This window comes from Trichoplusia ni, chromosome 12 (assembly GCF_003590095.1).
Source record: "Trichoplusia ni isolate ovarian cell line Hi5 chromosome 12, tn1, whole genome shotgun sequence".
Taxonomy (NCBI): domain Eukaryota; kingdom Metazoa; phylum Arthropoda; class Insecta; order Lepidoptera; family Noctuidae; genus Trichoplusia; species Trichoplusia ni.
In genome coordinates this window covers 7074968-7097120 of record NC_039489.1, presented here as the reverse complement: position 1 = coordinate 7097120, position 22153 = coordinate 7074968, and the positions used below count along the sequence as shown (strand labels likewise).

The following is a 22153-nucleotide window of genomic DNA, read 5'->3' as shown; positions in this document are numbered from 1 at the left end:
TTGAAGAGTTCTCTTGGAAACGCGATATAACCGACCTCGACGCGGGCGAAGCCGCGGGCGAAAAGCTAGTTGAATATAAAACAATGCACAGCAAACTCATAGCAAACTGTCGCCTTGTAATCAATTGTTATGTAGAGACGAAAAGACATTCTCGAACGTCACTTATCCAAGTGTCTTACTTTTAGACAACTGCTATTTATTTGTACAAAAGAATATCAACCTTATGCCCTTGAAATAAATGTCATTGACATCATGATACAATTAACAAGGAGTTTTTATTGACGTCTTGTTTACAACCTTTAGAAACGATGAACGCAATGTAACAGATATTTAATTTATTACATTGTTTTATTAAGAGCAACATATTAATGAGCTATTAGATAATTGCAATACAAAAAAAAATCTGGCAGGATTCGAACCCATGACTCCTGGCTAAACGCTATCGAAATCACTGTAAGCAGATTTTTTATTTAAGTATCTTTTGTATTTAATGGCAAATATTATCCGATTTACAGAGCTAAATAATACTGAAATTAATTAGTTAATAAAAAATAAATAAATCAGGATTCAAAAACAAAGATTCCTAAAACTACCATTGAATATTCATTATAACAAACCGAAGTCATAACTACATAACTATTATTTTCACATCGTTCATCATTATTATCCATGCATAATAATACATTGTTATAATACCATCAGTTCCGAATAATTAAAAATTGTTCCGCAAACGTTACGGAACGAATATAATTACTATTCGTGAAAAGTAACCGATAATTTCTAGATCCAACCAGTTTTATATCAGACAATTTAATTGCTTTTAGGACCTTGTGTCAGCCAATTGCTGAAAACATTTTTGTTAAATTAAATTAAAATTATACAAGTTTCAAAAACTCAACACAATATTACAATGACAGCTCTGAAATAGTTTTGTGAAATGACATTCAAATCAAACAAGTTACTAGATAATTAACTTGATTGTACCAAGAAAAAAACAACAAACGTACAAAAACTTCACCTAATTCATTAACCAATGCCAATTAACGCAACTACAACGTACTCTCTAAGAAAAAGTATTGTTAACAGCCGTGCAATAATAAGGACAATCGGTCAGATCTCCCACTTACTAAGACATTACCAGCCGCCGACCCATTGTGCCGGCAGTTCTTGTACCGATCACACGAATGAAACGCGAGTGTTGTGAACTGTGCTAATTATAATGTCTGGCCAAACTTGGACACCCCCTAACATAGCTGAAATCTGTCCGGAGCAGAACGCACCCCTTACGCAATGCTCACCAACAGGGTACATGTTCCTCGCGCTTATAACCCAAATCTACGGCGGTACGAGTAACAAGAATAAGGAATATGTGGATTTTCCATGGCAGTATCCTAGTGGGCTGAGTGGCTTTCCAGGATCTTCAGCGCAGAATTACGGACCACAATACCCGGAAGAACCTGTCAAACCGAAACTAATAGAACCTGTTTTACCAGCAGTGCGCGGGGATTTTGCAAGCAAGAAATTTGGACCAATAAGTACAGCTACAAGAGTCCATAGCCACGGCCCTGGATACAGTCGGGGGTTATCGGAAACTTCATCGTATTACCACCGCCCAACATTCGACTTTGAAAAATTTGATAAAACATTTGAAAAGAATTACGAGAAAACAGATCCGTTCAGATTTCACAATGAATACTCGAAACCTGATCAATTTAGATTAGATAAAGAATTCAATCGTCCGTTACCGAAGCATCCTATAGTGGATTACGATTTCAGTTTTGGGAAGAGGACCATGTTTGAGCCTGTGGGTGCTAGCTCTGAGAAAGTGACTGTTAGGGAAGAGAGGAAGACCGGATCTAAAAGTAGGAAGAAGAGAGAATCAGTAGAACGATATGACTTCGTTGTCGTTGGAGCTGGATCCGCTGGCTGCGTTGTTGCTAATCGTCTCTCCGAAGTCAAACAATGGAAGGTAAGTTTTTGTATAAACAATATTTGTAAGTAAGTGTGTTAGTACAACTGTGCCATTGAAATCTATCAACGAAGAAAGTTGGGATCTGATATTTATATAACATCATATGTTATGTTGACGCAAAACAGACCACGTTTGTAATGGTGGCAATTATTTGCAATCAATCAGAGCAATTTGCGGCCTGATTGTGACAATGTTGCGACAATACAAACTTTAATATAATAACCTGGATTTCATGATTGTGACAGGTTTTTTTGTTGCATTTGTTGTTATTTATTTGAGCGCTACTTTTATCACAATTAAAAATGAGGTCGAAAGTGTGTTAATTTATTGAAAATTAAATGATTAAGAAAACTCGTTTACTTCTAGATAAAAAGGCAATGTAGTTATAAGAAAAAGACTATTGTTGATAGCATTGGTATAGTTTTAATGTTTTTGAAGTTCCGTACCCAAATAAAAACAGAGAACCATTTTTATTAAGGGCTGTTGCAGACGCGACTGTCTATCCGTGGGTCACCAGGCTATAGTTCAACAACCATTATAGCTAAACAGTTGCAATTTTTAGATTACGATCTATGATCAAATGATTTAATTCTGTAGCTGTTTACACTAAATATAGATCGAGGTTAAGCAACAGTGCTCACAATCATAATTTTTTGGGTAAAAAATGATTTCATATTTAGTCACATAAACTCTTCGCTTTTCTTAATCTTGATTTTATCTCCCTTTAACCTATTTCGTCCGGAACCCACATCGCCACGAGTATCACTCGCACTTGACCGGCCATTTAATCTGAAACTGATTTGTGTTATTTTGCAACATATCTATGGAGAATTTCAAGTGCAACAAACATTAAAAACGAATTTGATCAAATCGTTTGAAAGGAACAGGAAATAATGTTATTATGTCCTTAAGGTTGTGAAACTATGCGATTATTTTTATTACTTATTTAAATATGCATGTTTAAAAGGTTATTAAATAAATAATAATGAATCCGCTTCACGAAAGTTATTTTCATAATATAAGTATTTTATTAACCAGTCCTACTTTCTACACTATAATCTCGCTAATGTAATATATGTAAAAATATGTATGTATGTTTGTGCATGCATATCTGTTACCTGTTTACGCCCAAACGGGTCAACCGATTTCGATAAAATTTTATATGGAGTTAGCTGACACCTTGAAATAATACGCAGGCTACTTTTATCCAACTTCAAGGAGGGTTATGTCTTTGCATTTATTTAGTACAAGAAATCCAGGAATAACTAGTATATATAATTAAATCATCATACACTGTTTTTATTCCTGCTTTTTAATTTCGAGAAGCAATATCGGAGATCAAATCGCTCAAATGATATACACTGATAAGTCTAGATCAATTGCAAAATCAAGTTTCATTACTACGAAAATTAATATATTTAAATCGGTACCAGAATAAATGCAAGACAAAGGAGAACCTTTACAGCCTATTACATAAAAAAGAGAGCATCATTAAAGTATCAAGAGAATTATGTAAAACCTCATTTTACAAAATATTTGATATTATCGTTCCGCGACAATTATTTACATTCACATGGTGACAATGACAATTTGTGAGTAAATTCTTCATGAGTATCAAAATAAAACCACGAGAAAATGTGGATTTATTTTCATTATTTTATTAATCAAAATGTTTGTGAGATAATGAAGAGGATTGATTGATTGGAAACTTGATTGTTAAGTTAAATTTGACCCACTTCCCGGTTTCTGATTCAGCTGAAATCCTACTTTCTACTAATATTACAAACGCAAAAGTTTGTATGTATGGATGTATGGGAGTATGGATGTTTGTTCCTCCTTTACGCTAAAACCGCTGTATCGATTTAGACGAAACTTGGGACAGTGATAGTACCTATATAACTAGAGTTAACACATTGAATAGTTTTAATCCCGATTTTAAGTTCCCGTGCATTTATTTGTATCGTTCGGTCCCGATAAATACTCGGGAATAAATGTTTTAAAGAAAGTAAGAAACCGAAGTGCTTCTTCTTATTTTACATTAATATTTTTATTTTATTTTCCTTACGGAAAGATTCGAATGCGAAATCGAAGCTTATTTCGCATGAGGCAACTATGTAAGAAACACTACAGTGTCCAACAATCAACTTTGCTTTAGATCGCGTCTCTTGTGAATCGTACGGTGCTATACACCTCATAATCACAAGTCATTTGAAAACCAAAACAAAATACTTCCGCGAATTGTCTATTCAATTGTTTTTATTAATCCTAATTTTGTTCAAGGCCATTTAAAATTTAGGAGCTAATTACACTATATTTAAGTGGCTTCGTTGCTAGATTGAAACGTACACACTATTTATTTTAAATTCTAGATTATTGTGCCTTGTTAACAGTCAGATTTCATAAAAAAAGGAGGGAATTACCACTAAAAGGCTGTTTGTACTCGAACCACTGTAAATGTACTAAATTTAATGTTAATTCTTTACTGTTCACAGATACTTTTAATATTAGAATAATATAAAAAGTCCCTAAAAAGGCGAGCTTAACCCAGTAATAGGTTACTTGTTAGTTAATTGATTTTACTCGCATTTTTTTTTCTCGAAATCTCAATCTATCAATAAATTCTTCCTATCGGCTGAACACAGCCGAACACAGCTGAACAGCTGGACCAAGTTGCGCCACAACACTCGGTCCTCCGGCTTTCGCATCCATTCTGAGCCAGCTACCGTGTTCGGGTCATTTTACAATCAGAGGCCAAAATATACGATAGATATAAAAAACATGCCTAATTATTTACTTGTAATAGTGCGCGCAAGAAACAAAAGTGTTATTATCTTAGTAACATACGTGAGTAGCCACTTCCTTCTGGTTTTCTATGTTCCATGGTAGTATTACTAGGAATTTTTTATACGAAATTCTGTTAGGTTTTCTAAATCGTAGTGCATACTGGAAATACTCTTTCTGTGACTATGTTTAATGGTAACATTAAATTAGTTGTTGGTATGTATTTCAAGCATTTCGTCAATGCCGTTAAAAACAAATAATAATTAATCTAATCTAATCCAATCGATTTTTATTGCTTACAATATATCTGCATGGTCTGGGTTCCTTCTCGTGATGTTAAGGAAGACATTTTTATTTATAAAACTAAATTGTAGAATCAATAATTAAAAACGACTGCACGGATAGCCGAGTGATTGAGGTCGCCACGAAAAAAAACACACTGAGCGCGACGTGTCGCGGGTTCGATCCCCGCGTAGGACAAGAATTTGTGTGATCCACGAATGCTTGTCCTGAGTCTGGGTGACTTGAATTATTGTTAAACCCCCCGCAACATAAAGATTAAGTTCGTATAAGTCGTTTTTATTTAAAAAAAAACACAATCAATGCCTATTAATTAATCAGACCGTTCATTTGAAAAAAAAGCAAGATAACGTTAATGACACTTCGTACGTTGCAGTTCACATGGGCATAATCAGGTTAGAACTATTTCTTAATAAACCGAACTTGACCTTGAACTACTAGTTTTTCATTCCTATTGTATGGCGTTAATTGATTAAGTATCGCAATTTTTTGAAACAGTCCATTAATGAAGTATTGGTTGCAAAAATAAACGAATTTTACACGAAATAAAAATCAAATTGAATCGTTTAGCAAGAGCCGGACTCGCGATTAATAAGTTTTTTTTTTTGAAGAATATCGTCAAGGATGTGATATGAATTAGTTTTTTTCTTGACAACTTAGTACTTTATTTTTGTGTACCAAAAAACTGGTGCATTTTTTTTTGACATCTACCGATTGCCCCTAAACTAAGGGAGTAGGACTCCGCAAAATAGCCTTAAGTATAACCTCTTTTTAAAGGAAGTAGGTTTTAGGTACAGCTAAAACCTACTAAAATAAAAAGGCACCTATAAAAAAAATCAACAACTGATAATCATGATTGTTAAATGAAAAATCCTAAGGTATCTAAACTTATATTGCGAACAAAAAATTAACATAGATTAGATACTTCTTACACATCATTGAGATGCTTACTTTATAATTTCTTAACCAGACGGATAGGTGCAATGGTTACACGATGATGGAGATACTAATGGGTGAACATTTATTGAATACCTTCACTGATCATGACAAACCATTTACTTTTTATGAATCCTTACCTAAAGGAAAGAAATGGAATATGTCTAGGTGTCAAAATTATATTGACTTTTCAACTGTCAAAGATCATGTTTGGCATGAATCCAATTAAGTACGAGTCCGACAAGTAAAACTGAGCATTTCGATAAAATAGACTAATGAAAAAAAAATCCCTACCATAAATAAAAAATATCACCCTTGACTTGTTGTTATAACGGCAATTATAGACATATATGTATAACACCTGAGGAAATTTTCAACTCTGTAGCTAACACGATTCATGATGTACAACTTGAGAACAGACGGACATACAGCCAACAGAGCCTTGATAATAGGGTTCCCTCTGAGTTTGGAACCCGAGAATAGTCCCCAACACATCGTCTTTAACATGCACGAATCCAACAGAACAACGTCATAGAAACATTTCAACGCCCTTGAAACACAAAGACTTTATTCGTACATACATCTATTGAATAGAATCCGGTAATAGTTTATGCAGTAATGTTCCAATGCCACCGGGGCCTTGCAAGCGCTCGCAACACTTGCAACAGAGTATTAATGAGAAATATTCGCCCTCGTTTGACAGCGGCAAAAAGGCCAAATGCACCTATTAATGTAAGAGAAAGTATGCGTTAGTATCGTTCATATGTTACTCATTTAAATAGTTAAGTTAGCATTAAAAAATTAATGGTTTTCAAATTCAAGTATGGTCATTTTTTTGGGGATCGTAAAAAAGAGACCCGTTGAGACAAGTGACAACTTTCCCAGAATAGGGAATCGTGGAAAATGAGGTAAGTCTTTGTCGAACAGTGTGAGAAGTTTGATTGGTGCAAAGCCAAAATAGCAGTAAAAGAAAATCTACAAAACAAATTAATAATAGACGCTAAAAGTATTGCATTAATTAATAATCATTGAATTGTAATGACAATAACTGTTTTCATTACTTAATCAAGCACATTTGCGAACAATACTTGTCGACCCTGAGTTTATCCACTTTTAACGTAATTAAAGTTTTTTACATGACCGTAACTTTTACATTAATTACAATTTTAAATTTTCTCTTTATAATTGGGACAAATTGAACTACTGGCACAAAACACACTGTATAGGTATTTTAACATTTAAAAAGCGATAAAACATTGTCTTATAATACAGGTAGTGGTAATACAGGGAGTACTATAATAGAGGCTGTTATATTGTGACACAGGAATACACAGGGCCCTTGATATTTTCCTGATTCTAAAGCTGCGTCATATTCCGAAGGGCTTAAATATTTAACCCCAGGTTGTTCCTGTCCTACTAATATTATTAACGTGAAAATTTGTTCGCATGGATAGATGTGTGTCGCATGTATGTTATTTAAAACCAGGACTGCACAGTTAGTTTCAAACAATTAACTGTTAGATCAAGAACGGAACAAATTCCATTGAATGTGTTACAAATAAACAACAAATAATATTCAAGTTATTTTTACTGCAAAACTGTTACAATCTAATTCGCAGGAATGCTTGAGAAAATATCTACAGATCTATTGAAATCTGGGCCTACATTTTTATTAGTAAAATCGCGCTTAGCAACACCGTTTGTCGAATGATAGTAAATCAATTATTTGGCTTCAAATTAAGTTAATAGTTGAGGGATAAAATAATGGAACATGTACATTTCTCATTAACTTAGGCTGAACTTGACAAGTTTATCGATCGTACGGACGATCCGTGGATGACATAAAGCTAAGCACCGAGAAGTGCCACTGCCTATCTGACCGCCTTAAATCGCAACCCCTATCTTAGTTACACTGGTTGTCAGTCTGCCTTGCTTCTCACTACTCGAAACGATTGTCAAAGATGTATTTATCACAGCTGGGCACACAATTAAACGTGCCTTTCGAAAGAAGAAGGAAATCGTTCTTAAATAGATGGTCACCGATCCACGGGCGTCAAGTGTAGCTTAATTCTTGTCATCGACCAATTTATGCGTATATAGCTGAGCTGCGAGCGAGTTCTTGAAGAAGACCGTATATTAAGGCGAGTACAGTCAATTCAGTCATCAAAAAACAGTGTCATTGTGTATACAGATTTTATGTGTCACTGTCACACAAATAAAAGCTTCCATAGTAAACAATATTTGTCAATCGCACTCACACACAACGCCGCGTGCTCAGATGAGTTTTACTATCCAAACATGCATAATTATCGTAACCTTGAAAGTCATGAATAGAAAAACAACAAAAGAATGTCAAATGAAAGTGACTATGCTGAGAAATCAAATGTTTCAAGAGAAAGATTGTAATACGGTATAGCAACAAGACAATGGAGTTTGTAAAACGTATGATACGTCTGGTAAAAATACGCGGGAATAGTATTAACATTGAGTATCTAATAGGTGAAGCGAATTGAATAGAAGAATTATTGTTGATGGCACTAGAATTAATAGAAAACCGAAAAGAAGAATCAATAGTGACTCTAATAACCGATTTTTTTTAATTGGTACCTTATTATCCATACTTCTTTTCATGTATTTAAGTGTTCCGCATATTAAAACACATAAGCACAAAAAAACTAATGTAATTTATATACAATATATTTCTCAGTACAGTATTTTTCACTCACGAAAGCAAAAAATGTTTACAAAATACTGCATGAACTTTGCATAAAACTAAAGTTTCGTTAAACAAAAATAACTCGCTTATGACTAAACTGCTGAACATATTTCAATTACTCTTGTTTAAAAATAAGCTGAAACAGGACTATCTGCTAGACTAGTTTGATATGACGGGAAGGAACAGCAGTAGACAAAAAAAGGCTGCAAGAAAATATTTCTTCAGAAGTCTACGGACCTAATGTAGACATCAATAATGTTCTACTAAATCTTTCCCATGGTATTCACAAAAACCAAGCATAGCTTATAGGAAACGCACACTGCATGCAGTGAAACCGTTCCCAAGTCTCACAATAATTGAACAAAAAACTTTTACAATTGCATTAAATACAGTATTGTTCGAAAATACTTTGTTCTGATCTTAAACTTTTACTAATTCTCGAATTAAATTGTCTTGTATATTGATTTCATGGGATTCAGTTTTTGTTTGTTTTGTTCTTGGTTGATCGTTATCATTGGATTAATTATGGTTGTTACGTTCGATTGTGAATGTTTTTCTTGCGTTTCATTTCTTTGTTCAATTTGGAAGTGGTGATGTTCAGTGGTTTATTTAGCGTCAGGGTATATATAACAACCGACAATCTAAGATACCTTTTGACTTCAATCTTCAATGATGAGCCCTTCTGCAAAAACCTTTTTGAATTTATGTGATGGTAGGCGCGAAGCTTTATGTCTGTGAAAATCGTTGCTATCGGGGTGGCGTAATGTTCTTTTATCGAAATAATATTCTGATTGATTAAAACTTAAATATGTTTGGGGACATATTGATGAAGGTGGAGATTTTGTATAAAAAAATAATAGGAAATAGCGAGACTAAGTTTAGTAGAAAATGTTGAATCAACACTAGTACGTTTGCAATTTTTACGAATTTATTCTTCTTTTTTTTTTAATAATTTAATAATAATTTTATTTGTCTCATAAGTTACAAACAGTTGTTTGAAGTCCTAGACCTCACACTAGGATTCCCTGTGTCGTGAGATCTAGGCTCATTCGTTCCGCTTACACATTGTTATTCCTAAGCTAAGTCTTTCTTTGTGCCGTTGACAAACCTTGTGACAGAGTTATTGACCACTCATAGGACAGCTTTTGCCGTATAAGAAACCCTCAAATGACCCCTCTCGCTTAGGGTTGAGCGGAAAGGAGTATCAGACTAAAATCCACCCCTTTTTTTTCTTTCGCCCTTTATGTACCGGCACCGTGGTACCCTTTCGGACAATCCCTTAAACCCGTAAGACTGACATAGCTTAAACACAATATTGTGTCAAAAAAAACAAAGTTGTTGAATGATTTAGAAACAGCTCCTATAGAATATCTACACCGCGGTATAAATATTGAAATCACTATCAACAAAACTAAAATGACGAAACTTTTGCGTTGTCTAAATACGTAAATAAATTCGCGACACTAAATAACATTTTGCGAACGGCTGACCGCAAATATCAATACAAACTTGTTGGTATTGCGAAAACAGGTTATTAGCCGTTTATATCGGCTATTGTGAACTATTTAATCGCGGGCACAAGACCGTAATGGCCAAACTGATAGAGATTTGAACTAAATCTGAATTACAAGCCAATTGGAATTGGATTGGAATTGGATATTTAAAGTTATTTTGCTAGAATTATTGTTTTTTAATTGATTGTTTTTATAGTAAATTTTGTTTTTGCAATAAATGCTTGCTCGTCTTGAATCTGGTTACCTTTGTGCATGTGATTTGAATGTTTGTAAAACTCCCCGCGACACAAAGATTCAATACGTTAATGTGGGAGACCTATTAAAACAATGGAGAACATTTTTTCGTCTTAAAAGCATCCTTTTCAGTATTTAATTGGGTCAGTTGTTAGTCTGTCTATCATCAGATCATAGATATCTAAATAATAAGGTTAGATTTCTATGTATCAGATTATATCTCCTGATCCATGACAGCTAGAAAGTAGTCATTTTTATAGGCGGTGTATGTCCGGTATAATTAAAGATCCAGGATTGTTTATGTCATAAATTTGTTGTAAGACAGATATTTACAAAGGAATCTAAGATTTATTTTTCACTCAACAGTTTTTTTTCTTTAGGCTATATAGTTAATGAACGGAGCCCTAAGTGTCGCGAGTCCGACTCGTACATGACCGGTTTTTATATCAGATGGGACAAGACCTACTATTTCTCATACAATTTTATTATTAGAGCTAATTAAGTTGTTTGGTAACCAATCTTTTAAATAGATAAAAGCTTATTGTTTCATAAATCTTTAATACAACCTTGGCATGCCTCGCTTTACCTAAGCCTTTCCACTTCGACGTGTTCCGTGACAGTTAGCCAGACGAAATCTTCTCAGATCATGTATTTTGGTCTGTAGTGTGTAATTGCCGCTATAATAATTGATGTATTTGGATTTCAAAAACTATTTTAGTTGATACCAATGCAAAGCAAGCAAATCCACGAGAGCCTCACTCACACTTAACCCTAGATTGTTTTTATTTTATAATAATGTTGTTAGATACAAGTCCAAAAACGGTTTATCATAAGGACCTCCTTTAAATTCGAGAACTCCTTGCCCTAAAAGTCCAAGCTATTCACAATTTCACGTAAAAATTAGGCGCTACATAGTCATTCAAATTATAAAAACAAGAAGACATACCATTGTATAACATAAACCAATAATTGTTTAAAATAAAACGAAATATTTCTTCAAAAACCTCAAACGTACATAAAACAATTGTTTCAAAATAACGTAACAATAAAATAAAGCTATAAGGAAAAGGTAACAAGTATGAAAAGCCAAGAAATTGAAGCCGAGAAGTAAATAATTATAATTGAATTGAAGCCATCATACTCGTGGTTAAATTTAATGTGGCTAAAGATATTACATTACTCACCCTTCCTCAGAAGTGTTTCTTTTATGTCATTTTAATATTAAATGGAAGGGAAATTGAATGAAATAGATATTGTTTTATTAATATAACGTTTACTTGGCATTCGTTTTGATGCGTGAGTCTTTGTTTTATTTAAGTGTTTTGGTGTATTTTGCCCGGTATATGATGCAAGGACTTAATATTATGAAGGTTAGACGAAGAAGAAGATCTAGAAAGTACCTACACAGACTAACTGAAGTCAAAGGCAGTAGATAAGAGATGGAATACGCTACAGTTGTACTTACATTCAGTATCAGAATCAGATATTTATTTGTATAGAATGTAGGTATTACAAAAAGCTGGTAACATAAGTCTGAGGGTCCTTATACATTCTACCTTTCGGCATACAAACATTAGTTATGTAGACACGATGACATGGTACGTGTTACATTTTTACATCTTAAAATTATACAACAACAAAAAAGTAAGATTACTTGATACAACGTATTAAACCTATATAAATATAAATCCTTTTCCTATTTGTTAGGCGTTTAGTCTCTTGTGGTAGCCTAGTAGTTAGTTAAGCAGCTCTATGCATGGATTTGTATCCACGACCTACAGGTTCAAACCCAATGCATGAAAAGTAATTCATGTACATTCTTCAAATTAATATTTAGGTATTTTCTTAATTAACATAAGATAATGCCGATAAACGGTGAAGGAAAACATCGGGCGAAACATAGATTCCAAGTTTTGGATTTGATATTACCAACCCGCATAAGTCATCAACGCTCAGACCTTCGGGATATATGGAAGAAGCATGTGACTTAAAGGGACAAATATCGGCTCGTATTAAAGTATTATGTTTATTGCCCTAATTTGTTTATAGCAATTTGGTGAATGTAATGACAATTGTCATGTGTTCTAGACATACCTAATTGAGTAAATAACAAAAAATAATAATATTGTTAGTTAGTAATTAGTTATAACCATAGAAATCTAAATAACAAGGTAATAGAAGTGCCAACGCCGCGTGACCTTGTCGCCACACTGGTGTCTTGGACGACACCAGCGCGCGAACTTACGCTCAGTCGCTCGCGGAACGTCGTCACAGCAAGAACCACTAAAAATGGTGTTTTGCGGCGTTTCTCAGGCTGGAAATTCATCTGCATCGTGTAATAACATAAATAAAGAAATAACATTTTATCGGTAAGTAAATTATTGCAGTAATATTGATGTTATTGCAAAATTTAATTTCAAAACATAACCTTCATTATAAACCATATTTATATCGCACCATCCTGCAACAATTGCATTCTTTACTAATCATTGCCTCTGCAGTAAGAGACTTTCAGAAATGCACCGTTGTAAAAAGAGAAATGTATAACGAAAAATAATATTTATCAATGCGATCGTATTTGTAGTGGTACGGCCGCACAAAACTGTCGGAAATAGTGATGTGGTTAAGTGCGGACAAATTATCCAAAATGAACATTGTATACGAAAAGTAACAATTTTAATAGTCGTTTGTTTTTGTGAACATATTATTGAATATATTTTTATTTCAGAACCCCATAGGATGCAAATAAATACAAAAGACAAGTAGATGACTACCACGGGTAAACGAAATTGGTACCCTATAACTTAGGCCGAATATACACTATGAAATTAGTTGCATGCTTGATAACTTTCCGCCCGCGCCCCTCTCCATTTTTACGGCTCGGACCGCGCTCGCAACTGAATGTTTCAAAAAGTACGCCATGCGCTAGCATAGCATTGAATAAAAATTGCAATTTAAATTTATCCAAATCTCATAAATACCTATTTTTTTATTATGAACGTTTACTAGTCATTCGATACATGAACTGGGCTGCTTTTGTAAGACGACTAAAAAGTCACCGTATAAACCAAACCTACCTACCAAGTATTTCCTAATAATATTTTTTTTTGTCAACCGACAATTAGCGAATTTTTTTTTTTGTAGGTAGGTACATATTATAATGTAATCCATAGAAGAATACAACAAAAAACATTGTCACTCATAATTTCGTCTTTCATTATATTTCGGATCCGTAGTCAATCCCTAGTGTAGTTTACGTAATCACTACAACTAATGCAAAAAAATGCAATGACTGTGTGAGTTAGTGAATCCATACAACGACAAAGTCAATCTTATTGCATTAGACGTACGGCCTAGTGTTGTTTGCTTGGTCTTCTCGATGTTAATGTTGCGTGATTGCGTAGTTATTTGCTGTGAATGTGTTGAAGCCCCGCCCACCGGCGACATGCGTTTCGATAGATCGCCGCGGTGTATGCCATTTCTATTACCTTGTTATTTAGATTTCTATGGTTATAACACACTTAATAAAACTTTGAATTTAAATCACTACACCACGTAACAAAATAAAACGTTTTTAATAAAAATAATACTTTGAAAGGAATTTATATAAATTTATTCTGAAAACGAACACTGTAATTCGAACCTATGAAACCCCTACTAAGAACTCTGAATATAAAAATTCCTGTAAATAACTTTTCCTTTTTTTGTAGTTTAATTACTTAGAAAAAAGGTAAAAACTACTATTTCACCCGCCTACCAAGAACTTGCCCGTATCTAACAGCACGTTCTTGTTCCACGCAAGCCTCGAATAATGGTTCTGAGCTAGCTGATATCTCGTTACTTTGGCAAGCATCAGGGCCCCGATTCTGCTATTTACTATGACCGATGAATCAACAGCAGTTGGATTAAAATTGAAACCATTCCTATTCTCTTATGCATTTTGCCAACACAATAATTGGAAAATAATTGTATTCACCATGAGTGTTCCGCCCGGTACTTAACTTCCAATCATTGTGTTAAAAAAATGCTTACATTGATCGGAATAGTGTCAATTTAATTCTTTTTGCCATTCATTCATCGGCCCTTGTAAATCTCAGAATCGGGGTGCTAATGCTTACCGAGCCAGCGAGATTGTCCAAATGAGTAACCGCGTTCCTGTAACCAATAGGCAAAGGGAGAACTTCATTTATATGGCACAACAGCGTTTGCCGAGTTAAATAGTATAATTTAAAAAAATGCAGGAAATCCACATCCACACAACCAATCCTAAAAATAAGTTTCGCCTAATAACAATCATTGTGTCAGCTGATGATGCCATTAAAAGCAATGTATCGTGCCGTGTCGCTTCCACTATGGCACCAACTCTTCCCTAAGCCTTCATATTAAATGCACATTCCTTAGATTTTTTACCAAATACATAACAGATTCAACAAATTATACTTTTTGTGAAACTAAAAAATACCCAATTTTAGTAAGCTTCTGACACAATTTTTAACCCGAAACTATCCCTAAAACTTTTAACAACCATAGTAGGGGTCTGCAACGTTCAATGAAAACGTAAACAAGTTTCGCCCATAGCCGGTACTGGCCAATTAATATAATTCTGATAGTTTAGACTCAATCAAAGTTTGAAGCGCGATGAGTAACGTTTTTATTCAAGGGAGAAATTCCACTATTTACTTTTTTAATAGTCCGTTTTATGTAATTCGTTGATCGCGTTTCATTCTTTTTTCGTTGACGTATTGTTATTTTGCTTTTTTTATTTCCTGCCAGTTACGTATGCGATGTGTGAGATTTGATTAATTGAATTTGGAACTTTTATTCGTTATTGTTTTTGTTTTATTTTTTGAATACGGTGTACTATTGAATTGATATGTTTTTAACACGTCCATTGCTAAAATATATTTTGAATGGATATCTAAACATTAAAAATAACGCTTCTAAATTGAGTTTAATGTTACAAAACCTATTTTAATGACAACTCTTTTTTTAGCATACTACTAAAACAATAAACGTTTTTCCTACCATTGTTTCTATCCACCTTTTCTACAGCTGAAGATCATTTTGTTTTATTATCTAACTAAAAACGAAGATCGGGAGCTGTACAATCTATACCAAAAGTATTTTTTCGGTTGTACTAGACTGCCTGATACTTCGGTGCACATACTTTTGAAACACCTCGACGCCACACAATTCTCACGCTAACTGCCTTTATTAGAATTGAATTTCGGATTTTGATAAACTTCTTTTGATCCTACTTGCTTTGAATAACTTTACCTGGTTTGACTCGCGACCCCGCCGCGTCAGCTCGTGATTAATTAAGGTCTCCGGTTCGGTCCGAAACTAGTCGGGCAATCGAAACGAATGAGTAAACCGTTGCATCATTTAATCGTCGTTAAACTGCAACTGCACTCCAGTCATGCACCTAAAGTTTCCCATTGTCCAAATCTTACAAAATTAACATCTCCCAACTAAAATTCCAGGTGCTCCTAATAGAAGCCGGTCCAGAGGAACCCGATGTCACCAGCGTCCCGGCCTTTGCTCCAGTGCTCGGCAGATCCAGCATCGACTGGATGTACCGGACCCAGCCGGAGGAGATGACCTGCAGGGCGCAACGAGGACAGACGTGCGCTTGGTTGAGGTATAAAGACTTATCTTGTCTAAGAAGTCCGTTAAACAGGTTTCTCAAAAATATTGAAAATATGTTTTGATTTTTATCACATAATCAAAAAATTACGAAGATTAAAAGCACTTACGATGCTAAAGAGTATGTGGAACCAATTCATAAAAACCCGTACAGTATAAGTGACGTCACACGATACGAGAGAGACAGTCAAGAAAATATTTGCTGTATCCCCTAGTAAGTAAACCGTTATAAAAGAAATCATAATGAATACTCGACTTTAACTTACGTATACACTACTTTCATTATATTTCAAACGTTTGTATGCAATGTTGTCAATGCAACAAACCTATATTTCTATACGAATTTATAAAGCTGAAGAGTTTGTTAGTTTGATTGTTGTTTGTTTGTTTGAAAGCGCTAATCTCAGGAACTACTGGTTCAAGTTCAAAAATATGTTTGTGTTCAATTGACCATTAATTGAGGAAGGTTTTAGGTTATATAACATCACGCTGCAACTTATAGGAGCGAAGATACAATGGAAAATGTGGCAAAAACGGGGAAGAACATTAATCTTCAAGGGCTTTCGTTCAAAAATTTCTAACTTATATCTTCTAACCACGCGGACGAAGTCGCGGGCAACAGCTAGTATATTATAATGTTAGCCTTATTTTAAAATTTAGGAATAATACTGAAGAGTTAGGAAGAAAATCTGCTTTTTACTTTCGTTTCATTGCTTTGATATAGCTGCTTACAGTGTAAGTACAATCTACAAAGTATTATTATATCGGTATTTAGTAGTATAAAACCAGACCAGCATCATCGTCAGTTTCAGATTTTCACAAATTTCAATTGTCTTCCTGTCATGATTCGTGATATGTAAACGACGGACCGGCGAACAGACCCTAGAGCTCAAGCAATAGGGTTCCCTTTAGAACACTTATAAACAATTTGTCCTTGCCGTTGCTACTAGAGCCACGGATCCAATATGGCCGCCTAAATAGAGGACCTATATTTCAAAACCTAAACATCAAAAACGACATTTCAAACGTGTGTAATGTTCTGAAAAAGAGATAAGCTTTAATATTAACGAGAATTAAATAGTTATTGTGTTCCAAGAATGTTTTGCTTTCAGGTTTTTTGTGAAATCTTTGTAAATGACGTGTTTCTGGGTAACTAAAATATTTTTTTTTTAATTTATATTTTTCCAGTATAAAAATTGGGTCGAAAGGTAACAAAATAATTCGAGGCAAAAAAAATCTTTTATTATTAATTTTCCTGTTAAGTCAGTCAAGATAGGAACTAAAAATATTATATTTTGTTCCTTTTAAGTAATCTAAACGTTGGCCTATATGTATAAGAAACTAATTAAACATTTTTAAACCATTTTTCTTAGCCTCAAACCAAAATCATCCATTTGAATTTAATATATTTAATTAAAGAATACATTTTATTCAAACGCCTTCGTTATTCAAACGAGATTAAATTTAAACTTGGAACGTTTGGAATTGAATTAATAACATAATTTAGTCAAAGCTGAGATGACGTTTTTGGAAAGTCAGAGACGAAATTGACATTACAATGGTTTATTAAAATTTAGAAGACATAGATTGACTGATAAAAAGACACATAAGGTATCCAAAGAGTTCCTAACTCTGTTGTGGGATAAGAAAGCTGATAATAAAGACACTAGAACTATCGTTCTGAACAATACTATAGCTAATTTATCACATAGTGTTTAGTTCATCTGTGCGCGCTTGGCTATGTGTGCGTGCGATTGATAGTAAATGTTTATCATCGAAGATTTAATCTGTGAGGCAGTTAATAAAACTATTTATTGTCTACATTTTCATGTTATTAGAGTGAAGGTAAGTGTATAACTGCTTAAGTAGAAATGTTTAGCTATATTACAAAGTTAGGTTAACAGTGGATAAAGTTAGGATTTAATCTAAGCTTATAGTTCAATCGGTTTAGAACTTTACGCGAGTTTGTGAATACAGGTGCATTTAAAGTAGGTTTAAATTTCGAAATGGCTACTACTATGTACCGGGCACTTTAAGTTGACAGTCACTTTTAAAGTGTAGGTATCTATTTGTAAAATCATGTAATCATGCAAACCAAAAGTCACTAAAACAAAGGAACGAATACGAAAATTAAAATAACAGCCTCATCTAGACTAGCTAAGACACTTACGTACATTCCAACTAAGACAGTCCCCTATTGCAAATCTTGTACTCAATTCTTGCGATTAAATCAATTTTGACTTTACGGCTAGCTGAGTACTATTTTCTTCTTTATTTTCAGATCCACGAAGTCTTGTTCTGAGTTTTAGTGTGTTTGCGCATGTGACTTGAATGTTTGGAACCCTAGCGATACAAACATACATTTTCTGAGAAGATTTATGTCATTTTTCTTTAAGCATGATGCATAATCAAAAAATTTGAATCTGTTTTGATTTTAGTAATTTTTTCCTTAGGTTCATTCCCACGAAGCTTTGAAACAACAAGAACTACACAACAGAATTCGTTTAGAATTAATTTCGCACAAAAATTATAAATACTTGAAAATATACTAGTAACATATTCTTACCTTACAGCGGGCGAGTGATGGGAGGTTCTAGTTCCATTAATTATGCAGTGTACATGAGAGGTAATAAAAGGGATTATGACGAGTGGGCAGAACTCGGTAACGAAGGCTGGAGTTACGAAGAGGTAAAGTTTTTCGGAGAATTCTTCGCTATATTATGTATTATTTGATCTTTCTTTGTTTTAACTAACTAGCCTAGCAGCAAAACCTCATATTCCATCGTTTTTTTAGTTGCTTTGATGTGGAGTTTAAAAGCTTTTTTGCTGGAAAAAGTTTGAATTTAAAATTGGCTTGTAATAGAAGTGGGAAACTAAGAAATTGTAATTTACAGGTTCTACCTTATTTCAAGAAATCTGAAGACAATCAAAACATGGAAGGACACGACAGTGTATACCATGGAACTGATGGTCCATTAAACGTAGAAAGATTTGCTTACAGTGATATAAATGTAATGATGATAGTCAAAGCATTCTATGAGAAAGGACTGCCTTTAGTAGACTTCAATGGAAAAACACAGATTGGAACGATGACAACTCAAACTACAACGAAAAATGGACGAAGAGTTTCAACTAATGATGCTTTCATACGACCGATAAAGAACCATAGGCCTAATCTTGTTATAATAACCGAGGCTCAAGTTACAAAAATAATGATAGACGAAAGCAAGAATGCTTATGGAGTAAGATACGTAAAGAGTGGTGTGCTGTACGAGGTATATGCTAACAAAGAAATTATCATAAGTGCTGGAGCATTAAATAGCCCAAAACTATTAATGTTGTCTGGTATCGGACCTAGAGAAGATTTAGAACATTTGAAAATACCAGTCATAATGGATTTAAAAGTCGGACGAAATTTACAGGATCACGCCACAGCTGAAGCTGTACTTATAGGACTCACTAACGAAACGTCTACCCTTGTATCTGGAAAAGAACTGCTGAAAGCTGTTAAAGACTTCAAAGTAGTCAGAACTGGTAGTGAACCGTTATCAGCTCCAGGACCTTTGCATGTCACAGCATTCTATCGAACAGCATACGCTGGGAAAGATGAAACTGTCCCAGACATACAATATCATTTTGACGGTAGAAACCAAAAAGATTTTTACGCTGACCCGACTACATACTTAGCAACATCCATATTCCCATTCTCTTATTACGACAGCATAAACGTCAGACCAATACTTCTACGTCCAGAAAGCAGAGGATATATAACTCTGAACAAAACCCATCCAGTATTTGGACAACCTTTAATCTATCCAAGATTCTTCACGAAGCAAAAAGATTTGGATACTTTAGTAGCGGCGCTTAAGTTCGCGACGAAACTAGAAAATACAAAGGCTTTTAAGGAAAACGGAGTGAAGTTTATAAGAAAACAAGTGGAGGCTTGTTCTCAATACGTCTGGGGAAGTTATAAATATTTTTCTTGTATTTTGACCAGTTACACTGGAACTATTTACCATCCTGCTGGCACTTGTAAAATGGGACCACATTATGATAATTCAGCAGTTGTTGATCCTAGGTTGAGGGTGTATGGGATTGATAATTTGAGAGTTGCAGATGCATCGATAATGCCTAACATTGTCAGAGGGAATACGAATGCGCCTTGTATAATGATTGGAGAGAAAGTCTCTGATATGATAAAGGAAGATTGGAATTTTGAAGATTATACTAATTATTAGTCGTAGCATTGACTGTAGTGTAAAGTGTATCATAGTTTTTAGAAGCCTCATTTTTATACAAAATGGGGATTATGCCATATCTGTTTAATGATTTTAATTTATTCTCATTTTTAGCTGATTATAGTATTTTTTCCATGACAATACTATACTTTGAGAGTACCTAACATATTAATTATTATTTTTGAGAGCTACATATTTAGCGTAAGAAACCTTTTTTTAACTTACAATGATTATTACATTTCACTTTTACACAATTATGATTTATACATTTTAATCGTTTAGTTTTACTTAAGTACATAGTTAAAAATAATCAAACATTTAATGTTGTAAATTAGATTATTTCCAATGATACTGAGTTTTCTTTTTCCCTAATTTAAAAGAGAAGTATCACAAACTGGTAAGTGATGTCATTTTTATAAGTGTGTGATTGTCATTAAACCGGTTTTTGCAAGGTGTAGTTGCGGGTTTGATTTGACATATGTCGTTCCTACGTACCTTAGACTTTTGCGATTAAATACAAATCATACACAAAAATGTTGTTAAAGCGAGGCGGGATATATTGGTGTCTCTCTTTTACAAAAGTCAACATGTCAAATCCGTAGGTGTTTAAGTATATCCGTAGTTTGCTGTTTTGTTTTAAAAGTAGCTCTTTAACCTAACCTTTTCATGTAGAATTGAGTCCAACACTTCGTAGATTACCTAACAGGCAAGTACCAGTAGTTTTGATTTGAACTGCGCTTGAGAATTCTAAAAAGGTTTTCATTAAAATCTTGGATTTTTCTCTCTCATCCACTTTTAAAGACCTAATATTATGATATTTTTGTTTGTGTTAACGTATAACGATATATATATATAATAATAACGTACCACCGACATTAAAGAAAACCAACCGAACCAAAATTAATGAAATTTTATTTAAACTAAAAGACAGCTATTACATTGACATTAAACAAAAAAATAATCAACAAAAACGAACATAAAAACTGCTGAATTGAGAACTTCCTCCTATTTTCAAAGTCGGTTTGAAAATACACATTTCTTAAATATCTCAAAAGTCGGTGCGGTGACTAACATCGGTAGAAACCGTGGATTAGACCTATTGCGACCCTCTTGTATTACAACAAAGTTTTTACATCAAAATTCTTCTGGTGCTGACAGTTTTTAAATTGGAAAAAAGCCACTTCCATACACGTTGCGAAGTCGTATATTTTTTTAATAATTCTTTACATTTATTTTATTTGCTTTCACTGACGTATGTGAACGGATGTTCATTTTTGATTTAATGATTTATATTCTTAACTATATCATGCTCATAATTATTTGAGTGGGATTTGTACCGAAGGATCGAAAAGGATTTCATATTTAAGACGTTCTTAAATGTACAATAGTTACCGTAAACTTGAAAGTAATAGGATGAAGCTTAAATTTAATGAACGTTTCCTTGATCTGAATCATTGACTTCTTGGTAAAAAAACTTAAATTGGGTGAAATATTTTTAATTACTTTGTATTTATTTTCTTAGTTTTATTTGCCGTAGTATGTGTGTTATTTTATTTATTTTACTCTTACGGTAGCAACTACTCACTTGTTTTTTCAGTTTGATGCTTTTTTTTTGTCAGTGTGTCGTGTGGTTTTGCACCCTTTGTAGTCTAAGGATCAATTTGATTCTAACGCTGTGTGTTTATGTTGTTTGAACTTGTTCTTAACCTATAGTTTTGTGTGTGTTATTACTCACCGATATTACAAGCAAATTTTACCTAATTACAAATTCTGAGCAGATGTTGATTTAAATCGTAGATTTTTTTCATGCTTCTTC

The 22153-nt window shown here is 33.9% G+C and overlaps 1 protein-coding gene across 1 annotated transcript; it reads left to right on the top strand.

Moving 5' to 3' along the window:
• The first annotated feature begins 764 nt into the window (after window positions 1-764).
• LOC113499405 (glucose dehydrogenase [FAD, quinone]-like) lies at window positions 765-20686 on the top strand. Its single transcript, XM_026879882.1, has 4 exons — window positions 765-1969; window positions 15937-16094; window positions 18673-18787; window positions 18994-20686. Exons 1-4 carry the CDS (start codon window positions 1220-1222, stop codon window positions 20335-20337), a joined length of 2367 nt encoding a protein of 788 aa, XP_026735683.1. The 5' UTR covers window positions 765-1219; the 3' UTR covers window positions 20338-20686.
• Window positions 20687-22153: the final 1467 nt, after the last annotated feature.

Excerpts from the sequence above, each read along its gene's own strand:
- LOC113499405 (XM_026879882.1), top strand. The coding sequence starts at position 1,220 with ATGTCTGGCCAAACTTGGACACCCCCTAACATAGCTGAAATCTGTCCG. Across the intron at positions 1,970-15,936 it reads CCGAAGTCAAACAATGGAAG|GTGCTCCTAATAGAAGCCGG; the intron begins GTAAGTTTTTGT and ends CTAAAATTCCAG. Across the intron at positions 16,095-18,672 it reads CAGACGTGCGCTTGGTTGAG|CGGGCGAGTGATGGGAGGTT; the intron begins GTATAAAGACTT and ends CTTACCTTACAG.